Genomic DNA, 22,778 nt, shown 5'->3' with positions numbered 1-22,778 from the left:
AGTCTTTATAGTAAGTATTAAACTGAAATATTTTCAGGGTTATTCCGGCAATCCTGGTTATCCCTCAAGTCCCTCTTTAATAACCTCCACCGCTCTAATCACAACTCCTGCAGACCTCACTACAAGCTGAAGCTCTGGACACCGTATATGGGCTGTACCAATTAACTTGTAACTGAAAAAACCCAGATGCCTACAGACCAGAAAATGGCATGTGGAATAGACTTCCCACCTGTAGTAATGTGAGAGAGAGAGGAGGGAGAGAGAGAAAGAGGAGAGAGACAGAGAATGGAGAGAGAGTGAGAGAGTGAGAGAGAGAGGGAGAGAGGGAGAGAGACAGGAGGAGGGAGAGAAAGAGAGGAGGAGGGAAAGAGTGAAAAAGAGATAGGAGAGGGAGAGAGAGAGAGAGAGAGAGAGAGAGAGAGAGATGCTGAAAGGAAGGAAGGAAAAAGAAAATGCACACAGAAAGAAAGAGACAAAAGAGGTGACAATGTGAGGTTGAGACAAAGAGAAAGGAACAAGACATGACATGAATAGGGAAAAGAAAGAGGCAGAGATAGAGAGATAAGTGGAGTACAGAAGATAGAACAAATATAAAAAGGAATGATTGTGTTATTACTCTGCTTTAATTAATGGACCCTTCAGTGACACTTTGCTGCCAATCAGGGTGGTGCTGTTACCTCTTCAAAAATCATTAAAGGGTTTTTAGCTGTTGCAGCTTCATGTGCGAGAAATAATTACATCTGGAGCTGCATAATAAGCTCTGGAATTTAGCAGCATTGTTAACACCTGCTAATGGTGTCAGTGGGAAATGAAAAAGTAAGTCATTATGTTTTGGAACTGTGGACATTCTGTGCTACTCCTCACATTAAACCCGCAAGAAAGCAATTTGGTAGCAAGGGGTTTCAAGAACCAGTATGCTGCTGAGAATAATAACGGTAATTTGCTCAAAAGTAAAAATAAAAATGTAAATAAAATAAACAGAAACACTCCTCTTACATTTCTTACCGTTGGAGTTTGCAAACAGACATGACAGCTAAATATAAATAGTTCATATATCAAATTTGTTTTGTAATGGTCACTTATATATACGTGAAGGCCACCAAGCCATATTTTTTTCAGTAAATGGGCAAAATTCTAATCCATGTTTCAGAAGCTCATTTCAAAGCTGGGTTAAGCACGTGTATTACTCAACTCTGCTTTTAAATATACAAAAATTTGAAGATACAACAATGAGTACCTAAGTAAAAATACTTACCATACCACCAATGTCATTTAAAATGGACCTGCAATCTGTTTACAGTCCAATAGAATAAAAATGTTGATCTATACATTGCGCTAGACAAACAATCACCAAATGTGGAGTTCAAATGGTATTTTGAGGGTCTAATTTACAAATTGCTTTATATGTTAAGTGTAGACCCATAACAGATCCTGCATTTGTCTTTACAATTTGCTGCAATGATTGCAGAAAGGATCACATATGGGGATTAAACACTGCTCACATATATGTTAAGCATAACTTATTATTTATATGTGTTAGCAAAAACCCATCTTAATCATATCTGTAGGAATATTTTATTATTTTATTTTTTAAATATTTTATAAAAATCAATGTAGTAAAAACAATGTACTATTAATCTTGTAATCATGTTTTCACTGTAAAAATGCATATATATATATCAATATACCTTACAATCAATGTTAGGGGTGAGGGACAACTGCCTCTAGTTGCCACCGGACTAGATCACCCGTGATACTTAGCCAGCAATGCTGATCCAGACACTGCTGTATACGTACAGTACATCTGGGAGAGCTTTGTATAAAAGTCTGAAAAATACAGTCGCAGTCTGCTTGGCAACGGCATGTCTGGGGAGAGGGGTTCATCATGCATTAATCATTGTAAAGGCGAAGGCAGAGCTTGAGGGGTATGATAAAGGCAAGAGATCTATGACAATGCAAATTCAAAAAGACACAGATAGAAACAGCTATACAGCTGAACACGGATCACTTGGCTATTGTAACAAAACATTAGATATATCAATTGAAATGCTTTGTTGCCAAAGATACTGTTATGTACTTTGCCTTTAATAACTTTGCGACACAAGCACCAGGGGTATTATTATAGGTTCTTAGCAGAATTTCTTAGTCTTGGTTTGAAGGCGAAACAGTAAAAATTGCTGTAATATTCATTATCAACATTTCTGAAGCTTCCATACGCAATCTCCCGTCACCCTTATGTGTTTTAAAACTCTCAAGTGTTGTGAATTTTATAAGTGCTATAATGACGATCACGATAAAATGTTAACACGACATACAGTGAATCCCATACAAGCTATTGAAATCCAGAGCGAAATGTCAGCATGAAAGAGCTTTATAGCATTGACAAGCCTTTGTCATTCGAAATCTCTATTGAATCAGCACAGCTCACATGGTTTGAAATATAGTGTGGGCAGGTATACACAATTCTTCATAAGTGGAGATTTGCTGAGGCTTTCAGTCTAAAAGGAGGGGGGGGCGTATCGGCCTTCTAACGCCCCTGTAATCATCTTTCTTCCCATGGGACTTGGAAGCAAATCAGTCTAGACCTTAGTTAATGATACTGGTCTTGCTGCAGGCTGGCAGTATATTAGCATTAACCCTTTCAATGCCAGCAGCAGGAGCGATGTCAGACTAATAAGAATTAGCTATCACCAGAGAAGTAGAATTTATTGGAGCCCGTGTGATGGTTTAAATGCTCAGTCACCTTTTTTAATGGGGAAAAAAGTGACATTTATTGTGCTTTTACATCATTTTGAGGTCGTGCCTTTTTTCCTGATGTTGGCGGCCGCGCTCTGTCATCCGCATGAACAAAGAGCCATGGTTCAGTGATGACATCACCTGCCAGGGGAATGAGTTCTGATCATATGTAATGCCTCACCAGTCTACGGACAACGTGAGACTTCGAGTTGGGGTATCATTTCTTTTACACATTATGGGTGGTAACTAAAGGTACCGAAAGTGCATGACTGGCTCAATGTTGAATATTAGGCTTGTAGCATAATTATATGTATAAATGTAATTACTATATTTTTTTTGTTGCAGATGTGATACCACCACTTATGATGTTGCAGTTCATTATGTTGTGTTTTCTAGACACCACTTTAATGTATTTGGCTTGTTTGTGCACTCTTCCAAATCATTCTTACAGTACATTGTCACTATTGCAGTTTGCACATTTCTGTCAGGTTTACCAACTAAATTGTGGTGCGATACTGTGGCTACTTTGCATGTCTTCTTTTACATGCACCAACTAAAACAGGCACATGCGCCCAGACTTGCTTCCGAGCGTTGCTTCATTTCTGATGTATATTAACATATTTTTATCATTGCATTGGGATATGCAAGAACCTTTACTGTTGATGACAGTATGATTTCTCAGGCTTCGTTATAATTCAGACCCAGGTGGCAGCTGCATATGAATACATGGCAAGTATTATTTGCAATCTGTGTTTATTGTCAACAAGAAGAATTCTGATCCAAAATGGCTTGAGAGCTATAGGTCAGTCAGGATTATAAAGACCAAGATGATGATATTGCATTTCTACAGTGCCCATTTCCCTTTAGACTCTACATAAATCCCAAATGATGCGTCTTTTCACATAATCTCATATCAATGCACTCATACACATATCTAAATGATGAGTGCTTTTTGTAAGTGTGAGTGTATTAGGGTATTGAAACAGCATGTTTATGTTTGCATGTATCCCACTGGGTGAGTCATTCTTTTCAATCTCTTTGCAGGCGTACGCACATCTGCTTGGCACTCTGCACAGCTTTGAATAGTCTGCTTTCTCCAGTTCATTTTGATTAGTTCAATAGGTGACAGGCAGATACAGAGACAGGGAAGGTCATTCCTTGCATTTCAACGCCTTTCTTCAGCCTCTGTTTCCAAAGGAGGAGAGAAGGAATGAGAATTTGGCATATTTCAATAATCTGTAAATCACCCCAGGGCTGCTTCAAGGCTCTAGCGAGCAATGGGCAGAGATCTAATTATGTGTCCCCTCCTGTCAATTCTTACCCATATTTAGAACATCTCGACATAGAGAAAAATAACTGTTACTGAATCATTGTTTCTGATACATCATGAAGCCAAGTGGCCCTTTCTGCCTAGATACTGTGAACCATTTTTTATCAGATGGCTTGGAAAAATACCCACATTCTTCACTTGAAATGTAATCCTAAATTACCGAGCATCATGAGGACCACTGTTGTATCAAAGTCATCACTTACATGTTTTTTGTCTCCACCAGCCACAGTCACTTTGGTTTGTATAGCTAGTTTGTATATTTACTTTCAGCGGTATGATACATACCAATAATACAATTGTTGATGGGAAAATTGCTTGCTAGGAATGGAAATGATCCATTTAAGCATGTTTATGGAAAATACAATAGGAAAGTTAAATCTATTAAATATCTACTCCATACTCCTGCACTGCTCCAGATATTTTCCTGATGATCTAACTGGTTGGTAAGAACAACGTAAAACCCAGTGGCCAGGTGGCAGAAGAATTTTCTGGACATTTTTAAAACATTTAAATGTAAAGTCACCTGGGCCTGGACTTTGATTGGGCATGTTAATCTTAATAGTTTGCTCCATTTTTCAGTAGGTAACTACTAGTCGGGGTTGTAGTAGCAGCAATCTATCTGTCCATGGTTGAGCCCGACTGAGAGCCCTGGCTAGCTGATGGCAACGTTGATGGCAGAATTTTGAACCTTTTTTTATATATATATATATTTGATAAGATTTAAGAATTTTAAGGAATTTACACAGAGGTTGAAGTTGCCATCTGAGTGGACATCATAGCAATCTCACAGTAATCTCACATCTCAGTAAATAATTTTTTTTTAAATAGAGCCAAAACATTAAGGAAAGGGGAGACAAGGAAATGAGTTAGAAATAGAAAATAGAAAAGCCAAGGGGGCAGGGAGGGGGGTCAATCAACATGCCAAACCATCTCTACTAGGAAAACGGGGATACCCCGTTCCTAGTTTTGAATCCAAAAGACTTACTTATGTTTGGGGAAAGGGGAACAATATCCCATGGACCAATAGAAAGAAAACAGATGTACATAAAGAACATACTTAAGCAATAAATCGAGAGAATGTTGTTATGTAACCTCATAATCCCATTCTTAGCCTTAATTAAGAGACAATATAGTCTCTGTAACATACCTACTACTGAGTTTATGAAGTCAACTTGCTGCTCACAGTAATGGGAGCCTGTAAAAGTCCTGTCAGAAGGAAACATATATACAACAAAACTTTTTACCTGTTAATATCACAGCTAAAAAGTAGTAAGTCAATGAACAGTATAGTGAAGGCAACCACCAGGGGGGTTAATGGAAAATGAGCCTACCTAGGATACAAAATGGTGACTCTTCTCTCACACAGGAGTCAAAGACCTATTTATACCTATTATAAATCCATAGAGGATGAAGTAGGGAATTTTAGATGGAAGAAAATTAGCTGCAGAAAAGAACAAAACAGAAAAAGGAGAAAATAACGCAGAGATCTTAGCCCATGGGAGCAGATGCCTTCCTTAACCACATATCAAATGATGCTGCTCAGCAAGTGTGATGGGCCTGGATGTGGTTGCAGTGCTCTTTATGCCCTTTCAAATTTGATATCATGAGGTGTATCTTGATGAGCATCAGCCTGATATCTTAAGATCTCTCCGACCCAGGGAGCCCACAGATTCTTAAATTATTTTGCCTCCCATGGTTACGAAGTCATCAAATAGATGGCAAAAGTTCCTGCAGCCGCAAAACTTGACTTGACAACTGAACTTTCAGACTGTCAACCATATTCAGCATTAAATCTCCAATCCTAAGGGTGTCATACCATAGGCCACAGATTTCAGAGATTTAGAGAGGGCCTGAGAGAGCATAATAGAAAAGTCCTTCCACATAAGGATATTGGCCATTTTGAAGAGAGCTTATACATCAGGCAGCCATACTTGATCACGATTGGCCACATCCCCAAGTATTAAAATGCCTTATCATCATGTTATCTCTAACTTATTTCTTATAGTCATCAAGATAAATCAGCTCATCCAGATATAGCATTAGTGTAAAATATTGATGGTGGTTTGAAAAATTGTTACATTAGCCAGATACTGTCTTTCATTGCATACATACATAATATTGCTATGATATGACCTTTACCAGAATTATGTTGCCATTAGGAAATTACTTCTGATTTATCTTCTGAATAACTGGGTTTGGAAATGTATTCAACTGTACTTTATTAAAGGTAAACAATTATTCGCAGTCAAGTATAGGGTATCTTAGAAGGGGATTTCTATTATTCAAGGTCTAGTTCAGTGCCTTCATTTACTTAATCTCCCTCCCAAGTCTGTTTAATAGTAATATTCCACAGAATAACAGATAACAGATTCCTTCACAATGTCTGGTAACTGTCCCAGGGAGAATGCCAGGAATTAGCCCTCTGCTTGGCCTTAGGGAAGTGCCCAGCAGGGTCACATAACTTCCATAATGTGACCCTGTGGTAGTAGGTTGGAATATGATGTAATTTCCTGGTGCTCAGATATAGCATGTGAGGACCTTGAGGGAGCATGATAGCTGGCACAGGCCCACCTCCTCGTGAGCCAACAAAGGGTAAGTTTGTGCTTGTAAGTGTAAAATAAGTATGTTAGTGTGTGAAAGTATGTTGTTGTATCTGTGCATGTTACTATGTGTGTGTAAGTAAGGATGTTAGTCTGTCTAAGCATGTTAGTGTGTGTGAGTATGATATTGTGTGTGTAGGTATGTTCCTATATGTGTAAGTATGTTAGAATGTTTATATGTAAGCATGCCTGCATGTTACTGTGTGTGTAAGAACTGTTGTGTTAGTCAGAATGTATATAAAGTACTAGAGTCAGCGTGTGTATTTCAGAAATATACACACTAACTCTTACACTATACATATATAAACACACCCCAACACTATATATATATATATATATATATATATATATATATAGTGTTAGAGTCAGTGGGTGTGCGTTGGATATGCTGTATAGTGTGCGTGCATGTGTATGTTGTATAAGTGTATGGGGTTAGCATGCCTGTGCATGAGTGTTTGGTGTGAGCATGTGTGTGTGTGTTTCTGTATGGTGTTATCATGAATGTATGCGTGTTAGTATTTGATGTTAGCATGTGTGTCTGGGTGTCAGTGTATAGTGTTGGACTGTCAGGACCGAGCTGTAAATTTACATAAAACCCAATCAAATCATACTGGCATTTTTGACACCTTGTGCTAAATAATTACACTTAACAGAAATTATTTTTCAGAAAGAAGAAAAAAGAAAACCAGAAAATATACCCCAAGGAAGAGCACATGTAGATATCTACAGTGGAGGCTCTTCCTTAGGAGCACATGCAAATTAGATTAAAATGGATTCTTGATGAATTTTGCAAATGTTTTTCCTTTTGCGCTTTGGGGTTCACGTGCCATGGAGCCTCCTGTCCCCTGATGCAGCCTGACTATGCCTATCGCAGGTACGATAGGAAAAAACCCTATATGGCTCAATTGCTGCCGCGCTTGCTAAAGCACCGGCTGAGCCACCCATTTGAACCTTGTTCGCACAGTAAAAGATGTGCGAGCGGAGGAGGAGCTCCCAGTCGTCAGCAAACTCACCGCCCAGCCTGGAGTCTCCGCGCCCTCCCCAGTGACTGACTGCAATCCTGCAGTCATTCTGATGATTGACCCCGCCCCTTTCTGCTTCCCAGTCCCTCCCTGCAGTCACACTGATAAGTGGCCCCGCCTCTTTCCGTATAGCATCCACACTGCTCAGCAACTCATCTAACAGTAAGTATAAACTTAATATTTTGGCTGCTGAAAGTGAGGTGAGGTGGGGGTTAATTTAGGGGCAGTTATGGCTGATGGGGTCTTTAGGGTTAATTTAGGGGCAGTTATGGTTGATGGGGTTTTTAGGGTTAATTTAGGGGCAGTTATGGTTAATGGGGTTCTTTAGGGTTAATTTAGGGGCCGTTATGGTTGATGGGGTCTTTAGGATTAATTTAGGGAAATGTATTTTAACCTGTACATTACGTCGTATATTGTACATTTCATTTTCAAAATTTATATATTGTGAACCCCGATTGGAATTACCCACCAACCGCCACTGGATATCTACCTTAAACATTATAACGTCTTAGCGAATCCATCCCTGGATCCCTTTTATTAACACTTTTGCCTAATGCTTTTAATAAATAAAAACCTTTATATAGTTTTTCAGTGAAAATGATTGACTATAGAGTATCATATAGGCATCATATCCAGCAGTACAATGGTATTGGATGGACCCTTCTTAGAACTAGGTTCTGTATAGGGTTCCAGAGACCATACAGAACCTTCAATGAGGCTACTCCAGCCTCAAAGCAAAAGCATAATAAGTAAAGCAAGTTATTTGTGCCTCTCCATCTGCCTAATTTGCTCTAAATCTTTAACAAAGGTTCTATTTGTTACATTTATGAACCAGTGTGTTGTATCTTAAACAGCTCTAGATTGTGGGTTATTTCTCCATTTTGATTCTCTCTGAATTTATTTGTACATTTGACCTTGCATCATGGAGCAGATTTGGTGAGTGAATAATCATTTGGATTTTTCTCTGGTAATGTTTGTTATACCACTATCAACTGAATCTTAAAGTAGATAATTGCTGTAAATTATCTGTACCTTTTTTGTTACATTACAGTTTGTTTATAGTGTGCCAGCACTTTTATAATAGGGGCACGTGCAAGATAACCAATAACGTGAAAATTTACAATGTACAAAACGAACAATAATGTAGTTACTGTTTTTGTTGGGTAAGGGCTTAATATTGCGCAGAATTGACATAATGAATTGGTTGGTGAAATGGATTCTTAAATCCCACCAGAAACTTTTTTTCTTATTCTACCAAACAGAATGCCAGTGATGAAAGCATTATGTGACCCTGCAGTAGTAGCAGCAGCTCGCAGAGAGAGTGCGAGCAGCCATAAAGCTAAAAGCTCAATGTGTGAGGAAAAGGGGGAGTGCTGTGTGAGTTTCTTTGTAGAAGGGAGGGGGAAAGGTGAGAGAGAAAAGGTACTGAAGGAGAGACGAGAGAGGGATAGACACATGCATTCTTCTATTGATGCTCCTTAGAGTTCCCACCTATGCCCTGCCAACAAATACATTTATAGAAGATGAACACTGATAAAGAATATTCTTCGTAAAAAAACACCACAAAATGGTCACAATTGCACAGATTCTAATGGTAGGTGTAATTAAGGCAGGCCGTATCTGAAAGAATGGAGGAGAGCAGATTTTAGTATCCTAAAAACAGTGAAGGCGTTCAACACATTCCAGATAGTGAGCTTGGTGTCGAATTTGCAAGCATTGACTTAAAGCAACTCACCTGATGAGGATGATAACTGATGGTGTTTGTGCCATGGCTCCAATCATGCTGCAGACACACATCACACAAAGAAAAGTGAGAAAAGCCTCTTGACAACCAGGACTGGGACATTTTCCAGGAACCACAGTGGTATTCTCCACGGGGACAGAAGTGAGACATAAACAGCCAGCCAGATTCTAAATGAAAAGCACAGTGCAGAGGTCACATACGAGTTTTTTTAGTCCTCCATTTACAGCTATTAGTCAAGTTTATGTGACAAGCAGTATTTAAGTAACAGTAATCTTTCAATTAACCCCTGAATAATTTATATCTCAATATCCCTTCAAACTTTGTAGACAAAATATTTTATATTATATATATTTGACATATAGCAAATGGTTTTCACAGGCTTCATTGCATTTCAATTAGCTAAAATAAAAAATAAAGTTGACCATCAATAAAATCCTGGACTTACCTTCGGTAGCACCATAGAGTCATGAATTTAGAATGCTAAATCCTATAAGCAAATAATAAAAACAAATACAGATCTCCAGGATTTTATCAACCCCTCACCTTCTCAGGAACCATCTGAGAAGACCTAATATAAATCAAGACTTTATTTTACATCCACTTGCATACTTTCCTGTGGGCCGATGGCCAACAACATCACACCCAGATGGATACACCCGGCCGCACGTTACGTGACAACAAAAATGTAATGTACATAAAGTAATGTAACATGGGGTCATTAGGTGGCTGCCTTGTTATCACCGCATTCTTTAGTTCTGATTTGTAACCAGCAAAACTTGAGTAGCCACCACAGAGCCCTGACCTCAACCTTTGGGTTGAACTGGAATGGAGATTGCGGGACAGGCCTTCTCGTCCAACATCAGTGCCTGATACTGGATGAATGTGCAAAAATTCCCATATAAACACTCCAAAATCTTATGGAAAGCCTTCCCAGAAAAATGGGAATTGTTAAAGCTGCAAACGGGGAGACTAACATCATATTAATGTATTGAGAATACAATGTCTATAGCTGTTGTTATAACTGAAAAGTTTGTGATGATCACCCAGGTGTAGGTATTTGCTATGCAAAAACATATCAGTAGACATGACTTTTATGACCAACTTTTCACCAAATACCTTTTTTACTTTTGTTGACTAATGTCTATAAAACTATTTTTTTTTATTACAATAATTATCCAAGTACATTTACCATATAAAACAGTTACTAAAGTGTTTGTGTACATCTATTGTTAACATAAAGTATGTTAATGCATAAAGATAATTATTTTAATATCTCTGAGAAGGCATCCTTAAGAACAGTATTATCCAAGAAACAGTATTTCTTAATATTACTTAAAAGGAAGATATCAACTTTAGTAGACAATTTAGAGATTATCCTTGCAAAATCAGATTTATGAAGATGAAATAAAAAAAAGATTTAATATATCTTCTAAAAACATTTTTATTGCAAAATATAGCTTATTTCATACATACCGAAATTCTTATTTGCACATTATACTGATCTTTTACAATTTGATAAAATATTTCCATGCTAATTTAGAATGTTGTAAATAGTTGTATTGCTGTATAGAATACCCAGACATATTTAAAGACTAATTAATTTGATTTGTTCAATACATGTAAGACTATATTTAGAGACATTCAAGTAAACTAATTTCATCCATATCATTTTCTACAGAGCACACAACAAAGGTGTATTTTTAGTATTCTGTTGACTATTACGTATTCACAGTTACCAGATACTCTTTGTGTATTAATCAATATAAACGAACTGTGTATGGAAATCAGGTGCTGTTACACAAACAGTATAGGTACTTTAATGCATACAATAGCTCTGTGGTGCCATCTTGCAAGTGCATTTGCCCCTTTCCTCATCCATAAGCTAAATGCCCTGCATAAAATAGATTTGGCTGAATGCATCTCTCTGCACATGATGTACTCACCTTTAGTCAGCCCCAACGCTGACATTGGTAAACACTAGACTTGTGCGTTCGTCTTCGGACAAACATGAAAACGAACATGAAGACTGCGTTTTTATGTCCATCCCGAAGAAACGAAGAAGCGAAGATAGTGGCGGTAAAACGTACACGAAGACGAAGACACACAACACGAAGAAGCTTCGTGTTAGTCTTCGTCTACTAATCTTCCTGGTCCCTTCACCATTTAGCCTACCTTATCTCCGCAGCATGGCAGGGGTTGGCGGAAGCGAAAATCTGTAGGTTCGGCGTCAGAGGTTAAAGGGGCCGTGCGAACGACTCTACTGGTTGTCTGCAGGGTCCTCCCCTGGCATCAACCAATCGGAAGACAGGAACGGGCGAATATTCACGGAATACGAAGATTTTTCCCCCCACGAAGACGAACACAAAGAGTTGGCCGGCGCCCAAGTCTAGTAAACACTGCATGCAGGAGTCTATTTAGATTCCAGTACGCATGTATAAAGGCTTCCCACTGATTTCAATTAGAGCACTTTCCTGCAACTGATTTGCCGCTTAAGCTGTCAGTGGCAGTCAAGCAGTTTAATTGATTTCAATAGAAGTACTTGCTTGCAACTGATTGAAAGCATCAAGCAGCCTATCAGAGGCAAGAAATGCTGGATCACGAAGGAAGAAAGGTTTTGCAGCACGGCTGCGAATTCTGTGCCAGGTAAGTGCTTTATGTTTTGTTTTCGAACAGAATACTTTAATATGCATTCTTCTATAGTAGGAGTGCCAGTGACATTAAACTGTCCCTACAAGTACCGTATTTGCACGATTATAAGACGACCCTGATTATAAGACTATCTCCCAAAATCTGAATATTAATTTATGAAAAAAAGAAAAAGCCTGAATATAAGATGACCCTATAGGAAAAAAGTTTTGACCCCCTATGTGCCACTCTGCCTCCAGAATTGCCTTATACCCCTATATGCCACTCTGGCATTTAGTGGGTTAAAAGGCATATTATGGGGCAGAGTGGCATATAGGGAGGTATAAGGCATTTCAGGAGGCAGAGTGGCGTATAGAGGGTTATAAGGCATTTCAGGAGGCAGAGTGGCATATAGAGGGTTAAAAGGCATTTCTGGAGGCACTCTGCCTCCAGAAATGCCTTATGCCCCCCATTAAACACTCCCTCCCCCTCCCTCCTCCAAACTTACCGGAGCTTCTGAGTGAGTCCCCGGTGCGTAGTCCGGGCAGCGTGTAGAGCTCTACGCGATTCACGTAGACAACTTCCGCTGCAGCCGGGAGGAGGTGCGTTTAGCAGCGGGGGTTGTCTGCGTCCATCGCGCAGACCTTCCCCGGCTGTCAGAGATCACGGGGAACTCTGATCTCTGATTTTTTTTCCCCATGAAGACAAACACGAAGAGTTGGCCGGCGCCCAAGTCTAATAGGAACCATTGTCCTTCCCTATTCACTACCTACAGTTGAAAATAATATGAAAAGATACATTGAAACAAGCTAACCCTCAGGAACTGCTGTACAAAAATTTACACTATTCTTATAGCAACAGGAGATTATATTTCAGCAAATGGAAAGTAACTAAAAAATCTAGCTAACCTGCAAAGGTAGGGTTAAATATGCCCAAATCTCTGAGAATTATAATCCTGACACGCATTTTACCTCAACTCAATCAGCTTCGTAAGGGGAAAGAGCATAGTAAAAAGTATGGTATACCAAGCAAGAAATCCTTAACATTTATTTTCATTAATTTCATTTTATTCATTTATTCCATACATAAAATCAACACAGATGGCATTTTTAAGAAGCCTTTGGGGTTTCTATGACAAAACCTGTACTTGCTGTTATGTTACATGACAAGTGGTCCAGGCATTCATCAGTACTAGGAATGGTGATCCTAATGCTACATATAGTTAATAAAGTGCTAAATTAAGTAGCGTGCATAGAATAGCACCTTTAACTGTCTATGTACCACCGGATGTCACCAAGCATCAGGATGTGACATCATTTGAACACAAACTACAAATAATGAATCACACTGTACAAGTAATGAATGAAGCTCTCAAGTAGGCATTACTTAGCTGAGAGGTTTCCCCAGGCACTACAATAAACAATGATCTATATGCTGTTTCTTGCAAATAAGTCTCTCCCAAAGGCATTGAAACTCCTCAATTCACTTCCTCAGGAAGTGAATTCCAGAACTTTATTGCCCTGAATGCAAGTAACATCTTACTCTCAAGAACCTGAAGAAGCTCTAAGAAAGAAGCTTACCGAAATGTAAAGCGCTACATTCAGTTATTTTATAACTATGTCTAAAAGTGCCTTAACTCTCATCAGCATTGCATAGAAAAAGCTCTGGGAATTGACCATTCTGGGAATGGCAACAGATTCAGTAGCATGGTGAGCAAAATATGGTATCTTGTACGGATAACATCTAACAAGATCAATACCTTTATATAGGTGGAACACTAAACGCATGCAATGCTTAAAGTAGCATAGTAGCAGGTACAGGTATAAGTGAAAGCCAAAGTGCAGTGAGTAAGGGATCAAAAGTAGCACACCTTGTGTCCTTATCTGACTGTATCCACCTAGAAATCCAAAGCTTCGTTCTTTCTACTCAATTATATTTATCATGAATTTTCTGGAAGCTGGTTTTAAAAAACAGCTCATTTCAACTGTTTCCATATAAATTATTTACAGTCCAAATCAAAAGATGTTGCCTCATCTTTGGCTTAGAACAATTTTATGAATGTCACTGATTATGATAAAACAGTTTTTTTATACTTGAATCAGCACAAAATTCAATTCAGTATGTATAAAGGGCCTTGAGCAGTTGGCAACTATCAGAAATTATTGTAAGAAGAGGCTTCTTCGGGCAGAAATGGGCCCTTTGAAACTGGCCCTGATCTGCTGTTAATGATGTCTGTAATATTATATTACCATTGTTTCATATTTTGTGCAAAATGGAATTTATTTGCACATAAAGCACTTCACACATTCAACACAGAAGTTCCAAGACATCAAAACGACCCAAGGACCTGAATATGGGGAAGAAGCTTTGAACACAGCTTGCAGAGGGCCTCAGGATATTGTATTATGCCATTGTTTGCACCTCATAGGCATACTGTCTCCAGCTCCTGAATGGACCTGCTTACACACAGAGAAGAACCTCATGGTGGTGCCCCCTACCAGTTAAGAACCCTAGGCAGTTGTCTAGGGTAAAAAGTGCTCCTTTGAATGCTGTAATGCAAAATTAGTAAATTGGATCTGCATTGACAGTCTCAAAAATTGCAAACACCTTCAAAGCAAATAATCGCTTGTTAACGAATAGGAAATGAAAGACTTATCAATGAATCAGCACGCTTTTTATTTTCAGTCTGTAATTGTCTCACTAAAATGGAGACATGGAAAGCAGGAAATTGCTTCCTGTGGCTAATGCTGTGTTTAAAATGAGCATTTCTTCCTGTAGTACTTATCTTATAGTCTGGAAATAAGCGTGATTCAATCTTCTAAAGTATTAGACTAAACCAATATTTTCTGTGAGCTAAATGTGAGGCTATGATTGTTACTCTGACACACATCTCAATTTAATAGAAAATGGATGGGACAACCCAAGACAAGACGTGAAAACCATCACAATGGCGAATCCCTTAGAGGGGAAATGTCACTGTCATAGATTTCAGCATAATTACATTTATTAAATGTAAACTACCTGTATCTTTTTTAGTCAAAAATGAAGGATTTCGGAAACGTGACTAATCTGTTTTGTGCAAAACATTTACTCTCATAAGTACAGAAGGCCAAGTTTATATGTGTATCCACCAACTGCCAGACATACAAGCTAAATGGCTGATATAGTCTGCTTTTAGCATGTGTGACTTAAAGGGAATTGGTTTCTTAATGTTCTTTTGACATACTAAATATATAGATGTGGCATGAGAGGAGGTGCACTAACATTATCAGCACCTACCAATAGTGTGCAAATGCATAATAATAAATGGCCTTGCGGACCACCCATCAACTTGCACAGCAGGAAAGGTATGGCCTAGCTTAATTAAGAGAAGGCAATCTGTCAGTGACCCATATGGGGCCATAAAGGAGCAGCGAAAGGGATCTATGAAGGTGATGGTAAAGTTTGTATTCCCTGGTAGGCAACTGTTCATGTAAATCTGTAGCATAAATCACTATAGGATTATCCGTGAGCTCACCGTCTTTGTACATCCAGCGAAGCAAGCAGACATATATGTAACTCCATCAGCACCACATACGGGAGAGAATGAGTCATTCTGACATTCACAGCCATTATTGCAGGGTTGAGATTGGTCCAAAGACGAACCTGTCAAAGAACTTCATATAGAAAACAAAAGTGTGAATTACAGTAACCAGGTTACAAGGTCACGGTTGCAGAAGGAGCAGAATTTATTTATGCCACTTTACTATTATGTATGAAAGCTGTGTCCCAATATAAACATTATCTGTACAATTTATACAACTACTATACCATAATATTGGGGGATTAACAACAAAATTGTTCAACATGATCTGCATGCCTTCTACCTATACGATTCATCGAATGAAATGCCAACAATGACAGTATTAGATAGAGCAAAAACAATCTCCGCTTAAACACAGTGGTAATGTATCCCCTTAAAAGGTCAAAATCATTCAAGTGGTATGTGAACTGACAACCATTACTGTTGGTGAATCTAAATAGAAAACAAGCTGACGCCGTTATTGATTGTAACGAACATGATTTGACAAGATTCTTCTTAGTTTTCATGGTACCATCTGAAACAGCTATGCTTCGCCCTGGGGTTCCAGGATACTGTTTAGCAATCCTCTTGAACAATTTAGGTATAAGGTCTCTAAAATACTAAATTCCAATTTTGAAACAGGATAGCAAGAAGATGTTCTGTCTACTTTATATAGGACACCATGCCAAGGAAATATTTATTAAATTAACTTGGCAATCATGTCTCTATGAATGCCATTTCATTGCGTCTAATGTAGTTGTGAAATGACCAAGGACAGCATAGTCGCAATAACTATAAACAAATGAAGCTTGATACAATTTACCAGCAACACGTTTTTTTTTCATAACATTTATAGCACTTGAAGTGGTGATGATGGGATAGTTCCTTCAGTTTTTATGTAACCTTCTTGGGAGTTACCACCGTGCTTAAAGTTCTCTATAGTTTTTTTCTCCCAATATGTGCAATATAGCTAATGCTAACCTTCTGTTAATCATAAATGCAATCCATATGATAGATGCTGGTTAAAAATTGAATTTATGTAAAGAGGTTATAGAAATACTGTACATAGACAGGATCTAGGTGATAAGTCAACACATAACTTTAGTGGCCAGCTCCTTTAGATAACATTGACATCTTTGCTGGACAAAGCTGGATGCCAAAATGGTAAGTAAACACTGCTTCCTTTGAATGCCATTAGGGTTTGGGTATATTGGATGGACCTCACCCCCTACCTGGGGGACTAAGAGGTAGGGAACTTGAGTTTTTAAACCTTTTCTACTTTTTAGGACTTGACCCTCTTCTTCCTACAGGACAGACTGTGTGAGGCAAGAGGAAGGCACATCATGGGCTCCTCTCCAAAAGGTGAAATTCACAAACCCTCCCATACCAATGTGCAGGGGAGGGAATACAAGGGCAAGGGTATTTATTAACCTATTAACACTCTACCCCTAAAAGACACAGAGAACAGGGCATGGGAGAAGTTAAGGGATGGGCCCCATGGCTACCATAGGGTAATTTCTGTTATTTCAGATCCCCACATGATGGGGGTAAGGAGTCTGAACCTAACACATTTGTTAGTGAAGTGTGAATGTTACTCCCTTGGTTAGTAGGGGGTCTATGGGACCCCTGTTTAGTGGTCGCTTAAGAAAATGCCATTTGTAAAGTAGTAAAGATATGCTACTTTGTCCAAAGTACTTTGATGGTACTAAAATCTCTGAAAACTGTCACTTTCAATACTGTGAATTTCAGTACATTGTACTAGACAAGACACAGATGGTTGAATGCGATGTTGCAAGATTTCATGAAATACTTAACACACCCATCTACAGAACCCGGGGAGTTTAACCTTCAGGACAACAAACATTGTTATCCCTTAGATAATACTGGCAGATGTTAAGTGCTAACATTTGGAATGGTGCCCTAACCTATAACATTATAGAGTAATAAAACCAAGAACATTAAAAAAAATTGTTTTACAAACATAAACAGTATTATAGTATTACCGTATATCACGCTGATAATAAAGGGAACTACGTATCTGCCCAGTTTTTTTTATTATATTAAAATTGATTGATTTATTGGTGGATCTATGGGAATTATCTTATTCACAGACACTATAACTTGGCTGTGTTTCCACTGGTTTATTCAATAATATTGTAGAAGGATTAAAAGGAAACGGATAACCTGGTTGCATAAGTGTGCACACCCTTAAACTAATACTTTCTTGAAGCACCTTTTGATTTTATTAGAGCAATCAGTCTTTTTTGGTAGGAGTCTATGGCACATCTTGATGTGGCAATATTTGCCCCCTCTTCTTTAAAAAAGCGCTCCAAATCTGTCAGATTGCACGGACATCCCCTGTGCACAGCCCTCTTCAGATCACCCCACAGATGTTCAATTGGATTCAAGTCTGGGCTCTGGCTGGGTCATTCCAAAATGTTAATCTTCTGGTGAAGCTATGCTTTTGTGGATTTGGATGTGTGCTTTGGGTTGTCGTGCTGAAAGGTGAACTTCAGCTTCAGCTTCCTAACAGATGCCTGAAGGTTTTGTGCCAAAATTGCCTGGTATTTGGAACTGTTCATAATTTCCTCCACCTTGACTAAGGCCCCGGTTCCAGAGAAAACAGCCCCAAAGCATGATGCTGCCACCACCATACTTCACTGTGGGTATGGTGTTCTTTGGGTGATGTGCAGAGTTGTTTTTGCGCCAAACATACCTTTTGGAATTATGGGCAAAAAGTTCAACCTTGGTTTCATCAGACCATAACACACTTTCCTACATGCTTTTGGGAGACTTGATGTTTGTTTTTGCAAAATTCAGCCGTGCATTTTTATAAGAAAAGGCTTCCATCTTGCCACCCTACCTCATAGCCCATTCATATGAAGAATACGGGAGATTGTTGTCACATGTGGCACACATGCAGTACATGCCAGAAATTCCTGCACTTCCTTTAATGTTGCAGTAGGCCTCTTGTAAGCCTCCCTGATCAGTTTTCTTCTCTTCTTTTCATAAATTTTGGAGGGATGTCCAGTTCTTGGTAATGTCTCTGTTGTGCACTATTGTCTCCACTTGATGACTGTCTTCACTGTGTTCCATGGTATAACTCATGCTTTGGAAATTCTTTTGTACCCTTCTCCTGACTGATATCTTTCAACAATGAGATCCCTCTGATGCTTTGGAAGCTCTCTGGGGACTATGGCTTCTACTCTGAGATGCAACTAAGCAAATGTCAGGTAAATCCTACTAAAACAGCTGAACTTTATTTATGATTAATCAGAGTCACTTTATATGATGGCAGGTGTGTAATGACTTCTATGTAACATGAGTTTGAATGTGATTGGATAATTCTGAACACAGCCACAGCCCCAGTTATAAGAGGGTGTGCACACTTATGCAACCAGGTTATTGTGAGGGGGTTTTTTTGTTTTGTTTTTCCCCTCAAAGATTTCAGCTTGTTTTGCAATTCAATTGTTCACATTATAGGTCACATTAAAGGTGGAAAAAAATTCTGACATGATTTTTCTTTGTCTCATTCTTTAGCATCACAAGAACCTGGCGTGTAGACTTTTTATATCCACTGTAGATTTTGGTGTATTTACTGGCTACCGTTTATGGATCAACATAAAACTCTACCTATAGATAGTGTTTAAACATATAGCTATATTTCCTGGCATTTTCTTCAGGTTTTTGTTTATGTACTTTTTACATGAATTTTAAATGATAACTAATTGCCTTTCTTCTTTTTTTTCACATAATGTGAACATTACTTAATAGTGTTGGATAATATAACAGCATTACCTGTAATGTAAGATACAGTTACATGACATGATCAGTCTGTGTGATATACTATATACTGTATATATTATTCTGCAAATAGGACATTAGCACTGACACGGTGGGATAATATTACATTACTACGTTCACTCTGTGTTCTTTGCTTTAATATTATGGTTTACTTACGTGTTTCCATAGGGAACTGTTACACCAGCTACAGGGCCTGTATCACAGCCCAGGAAGAGGAAAGATACATAGCATGCAGTGGACACCAGGTTTACTAACATGGCCATTCTGATAGCCCCAATCGCAGACAAGCTTAGCTTTTTCACGAGAAGTCCGCCAAGAAAAATGCCTAAACAAGCACATGGTATCGCCGTCATTCCTAGAGAGAAACCATATCAGTGTTATTTTGCCTGGACATTAGAAACAATACATCAACTAAAATGTCTCAAAATGTATCCAACCACGTTGCTTTGACAATCCTTTTTATGAACATCTTAATTAATTAAAGTATTATTAGGCACATCAAGCAATATATAACATAACTATAGTGTATGTACCTTTAGTTTGTGTATTACAACAATGTAAGTGTAAGTGGTAACTACGTAGTCATGGAATGCTTGAAGTCCATCTAAATTAGGAATACTACACATGAAACACAGTAAGTAATAGTGTAGGTGTTTTGTATGCTTTTTATTATGTCATTTTTAACATTCATCTGATGCTCTGTTGGACTGTTGTTTCAGAATTCCCTTCCAGACATTTGGCATTAAACGTTATAGGAAACATGTTCTATCCGCTGTTTCATGCCCCTCTCAATCAAAGATAGCATATGTTATATACTTAGCAGCATGATTGATGGTTTGCCTGCTGCAGCTTCTAATAGCTTTCTTTATGTGTGTGCATAATTTAAGTTAACACCTTGAGCGCCCAGTGGACATGTGAGATATGACTGGGATTGATAGACTTTGCCACTTTAAACGGCCAGCGTCAATATGAGAAGTCTTGATGTGGGAAGTAGTGGTCACGTGGTGGCAATGACAATTCCAGACCGTGCTTTAGGCAGATTATACCTTTGACCCTTTAGTAGGAACCACAATCCAAAGCTTTAGTCTTAACTATATTTGAATTTGTTTCTCTTTACTGCTACCAATTTCAAAAAATTATTGAAATAATTTAAACGTTGTTGGGAAAAATACAAAAGGTTCATCAGTTTGTATGCTGGTTACCAAAACGTTGTCTGAGACAAGGTTCATCATCATCGATGATCGATTATTGCAGATGCCTTCAGCTGATGTTATCAGAGTGAGTGTGGGTCTAGCTAATAGAAAACATGAAACTAATGGAGACACTTTGTTGTCATTAGTCCTCAGTAATTAGGCTTCTGTCACGGTATAATATTAATAAAGTTTCCAAACTTCTTGAAAACATGCAATGATAGCTTTTTCCAAGGTGAACTAATGAAACAGGATTTTCTATGAAAACCACAGCAAACGGATTCTCTATGAAAAACATGGACGTAATGGAACTGGGGCATGTTTTCACTGTTCCCATGCTAGGGTGACCACCTAAGTGTGAACATTGATTCAAGTTATTTCTTGGTCAACTGTAAGTGTATTTTGTAACTTGGTCAGTAAATAAGAATTTTTACATTCAGACAGACAAATCACTGTTCAGAAATCTTCTTCAGGTAAAAGCATAAAGCACAATTCAGTTAATGATCTTTGTTAATTTATAGCTGAGGGAAGTTCTCACCTAGCAGTTGGTTGGCTGATGACGTTGTCAGGTTAAATTGCTGCTCTAGATATTTGCCCAGGAAAGCTGCAAAGCCAGCAACCACAGCTATCTCCATGCAGGCAGCGAGGACGATGCATGTGAACACAGGGTTTGAGAGCAAGTGCTTTGTTACTTTTGGAATAACTGAAAGAAAGCAGAAACATTAGGGTAACATCATTTTTTAAGACAGGGATTACAAGCTTACCTACAAAAGGAGAGGCTGACTTTTAGTTATCTGTTAAAACAATACAAATTATCACAATCCTGGCCAAAAAGGGTTTGATAACAGCATTATAGTGTTTTTGTATGAAAAACACTCATTTACATTTTGAGTATTTGGAAGGGGGTAGAATAGTGTCATAGGCGTATCTCTAATGGTTGGAAACCATGCCAAACTGCATAGATTACAATACAGTATTCTTTATTTAGGCTAATTATAAACATATTGCAGACTTAGGCACAATAGTTTTAAAAATAATTATCTTAACACAAAATACGCAAAATTTTTGGTCTAATGCAGGAATAGTCATATGTGGACTCCCAGTTGAGATTTCAACTGCTTTATCTTGTTGTTGCTGAGGGTATATGGGGACCATCTTTATACATATAGAGATGTAGGAATAGTCAAGCTGGATGGGGCTAAAAACAAAGGTCCAGTCAGAGTCTATTTGCTGGACTCCCTTTGGACAGTGTTCCAAGATGATGAAGAGAAAAGATGGAGTGAGCGCCTGAAGTGTACAGGGGAGAGATGCAGCATGGAGGCAAGACTTGTGTAAAGGAGAGATGTGGTCCATGATGGAAACATCAATATGATGGAGATATGTAGTTAAAAAAAGATGATTTTTTTAATGACAGGCACTTAAATTAGCAACCTAATAACAGCTTAATATCTGTATTGGACTATTAGTGCACATGAACTTAAGGACTGATTAAGGTTTGAGTCTTTAGAGCAGACTAGATGAGCCTAATAGTTTTTATCAGCTGTCAATTTCTATGTTTCTAAGGCAGGGAACAGCGTGATATGCTTGGATTGTGGGAAAAAACCCCATCATGCTAACAGGCTGAATGTGGTGGGAAATGCAAAGATTCGTAGGAGACATAAGTTGTATGTCATTTTCTTTTTTTTAGAATAGCCAATTAATTTTTGCATGTTATCATTTCAGTCAGTCGGTTATATATAACACTGCAGAATCATTTCATGTAGAGTTGCCTCTATTTAAAGCCATGATTAATAACCCCCCCTTGTATATATTAACCCCTTAAGAGCTGCACAGTCTAATTGCACTCATAAATTTGTAAGTGATTACACAGAAACGGGAAGTTTAGTTAATGGAACAGTTATCAAATTTTCTACATCAGTAAACATCTTAATTATTTTAATGATAACGCTGCTTGAACTGGAAGTCATCTTAATGTATGCTGACATTGTCTTAATAAATAGTGACTAATATCGAATTACGTGTGATGATCTATCTGTTTAACATTTGTCTGAATTAAGTGATAGTAGGGCTTTTGTTGCGCTTCTGTCTTGTATTGTACCATTTGCATATAATGGAAAGCTTTAACTGAGGTATTGCATGCATTATTCAAATTAAGAAATGCCTTT

The 22,778-nt window shown here is 38.3% G+C and overlaps 1 protein-coding gene across 1 annotated transcript in view; it reads right to left on the bottom strand.

Annotated features, from left to right (window-relative positions):
* The window catches only part of SLCO3A1 (solute carrier organic anion transporter family member 3A1), a 109,969-nt gene that overhangs the window by 7,034 nt on the left and 80,157 nt on the right, over window positions 1–22,778 (bottom strand). Inside the window, exons 5-8 of the mRNA XM_053461810.1 lie at window positions 21,152–21,316; window positions 19,580–19,778; window positions 15,575–15,713; window positions 9,424–9,599 (exon numbers count right to left, since the gene is read on the bottom strand). Coding sequence (XP_053317785.1) covers window positions 9,424–9,599; window positions 15,575–15,713; window positions 19,580–19,778; window positions 21,152–21,316 — 679 coding nt within the window. The remainder of the gene's footprint in view (window positions 1–9,423; window positions 9,600–15,574; window positions 15,714–19,579; window positions 19,779–21,151; window positions 21,317–22,778) is intronic.

The sequence above is a fragment of the Spea bombifrons genome, chromosome 4, assembly GCF_027358695.1.
Source record: "Spea bombifrons isolate aSpeBom1 chromosome 4, aSpeBom1.2.pri, whole genome shotgun sequence".
Lineage (NCBI taxonomy): Eukaryota > Metazoa > Chordata > Amphibia > Anura > Pelobatidae > Spea > Spea bombifrons.
Note: the sequence above shows the minus strand (reverse complement) of the source record. Positions and strands in the feature narration are given on the sequence as shown.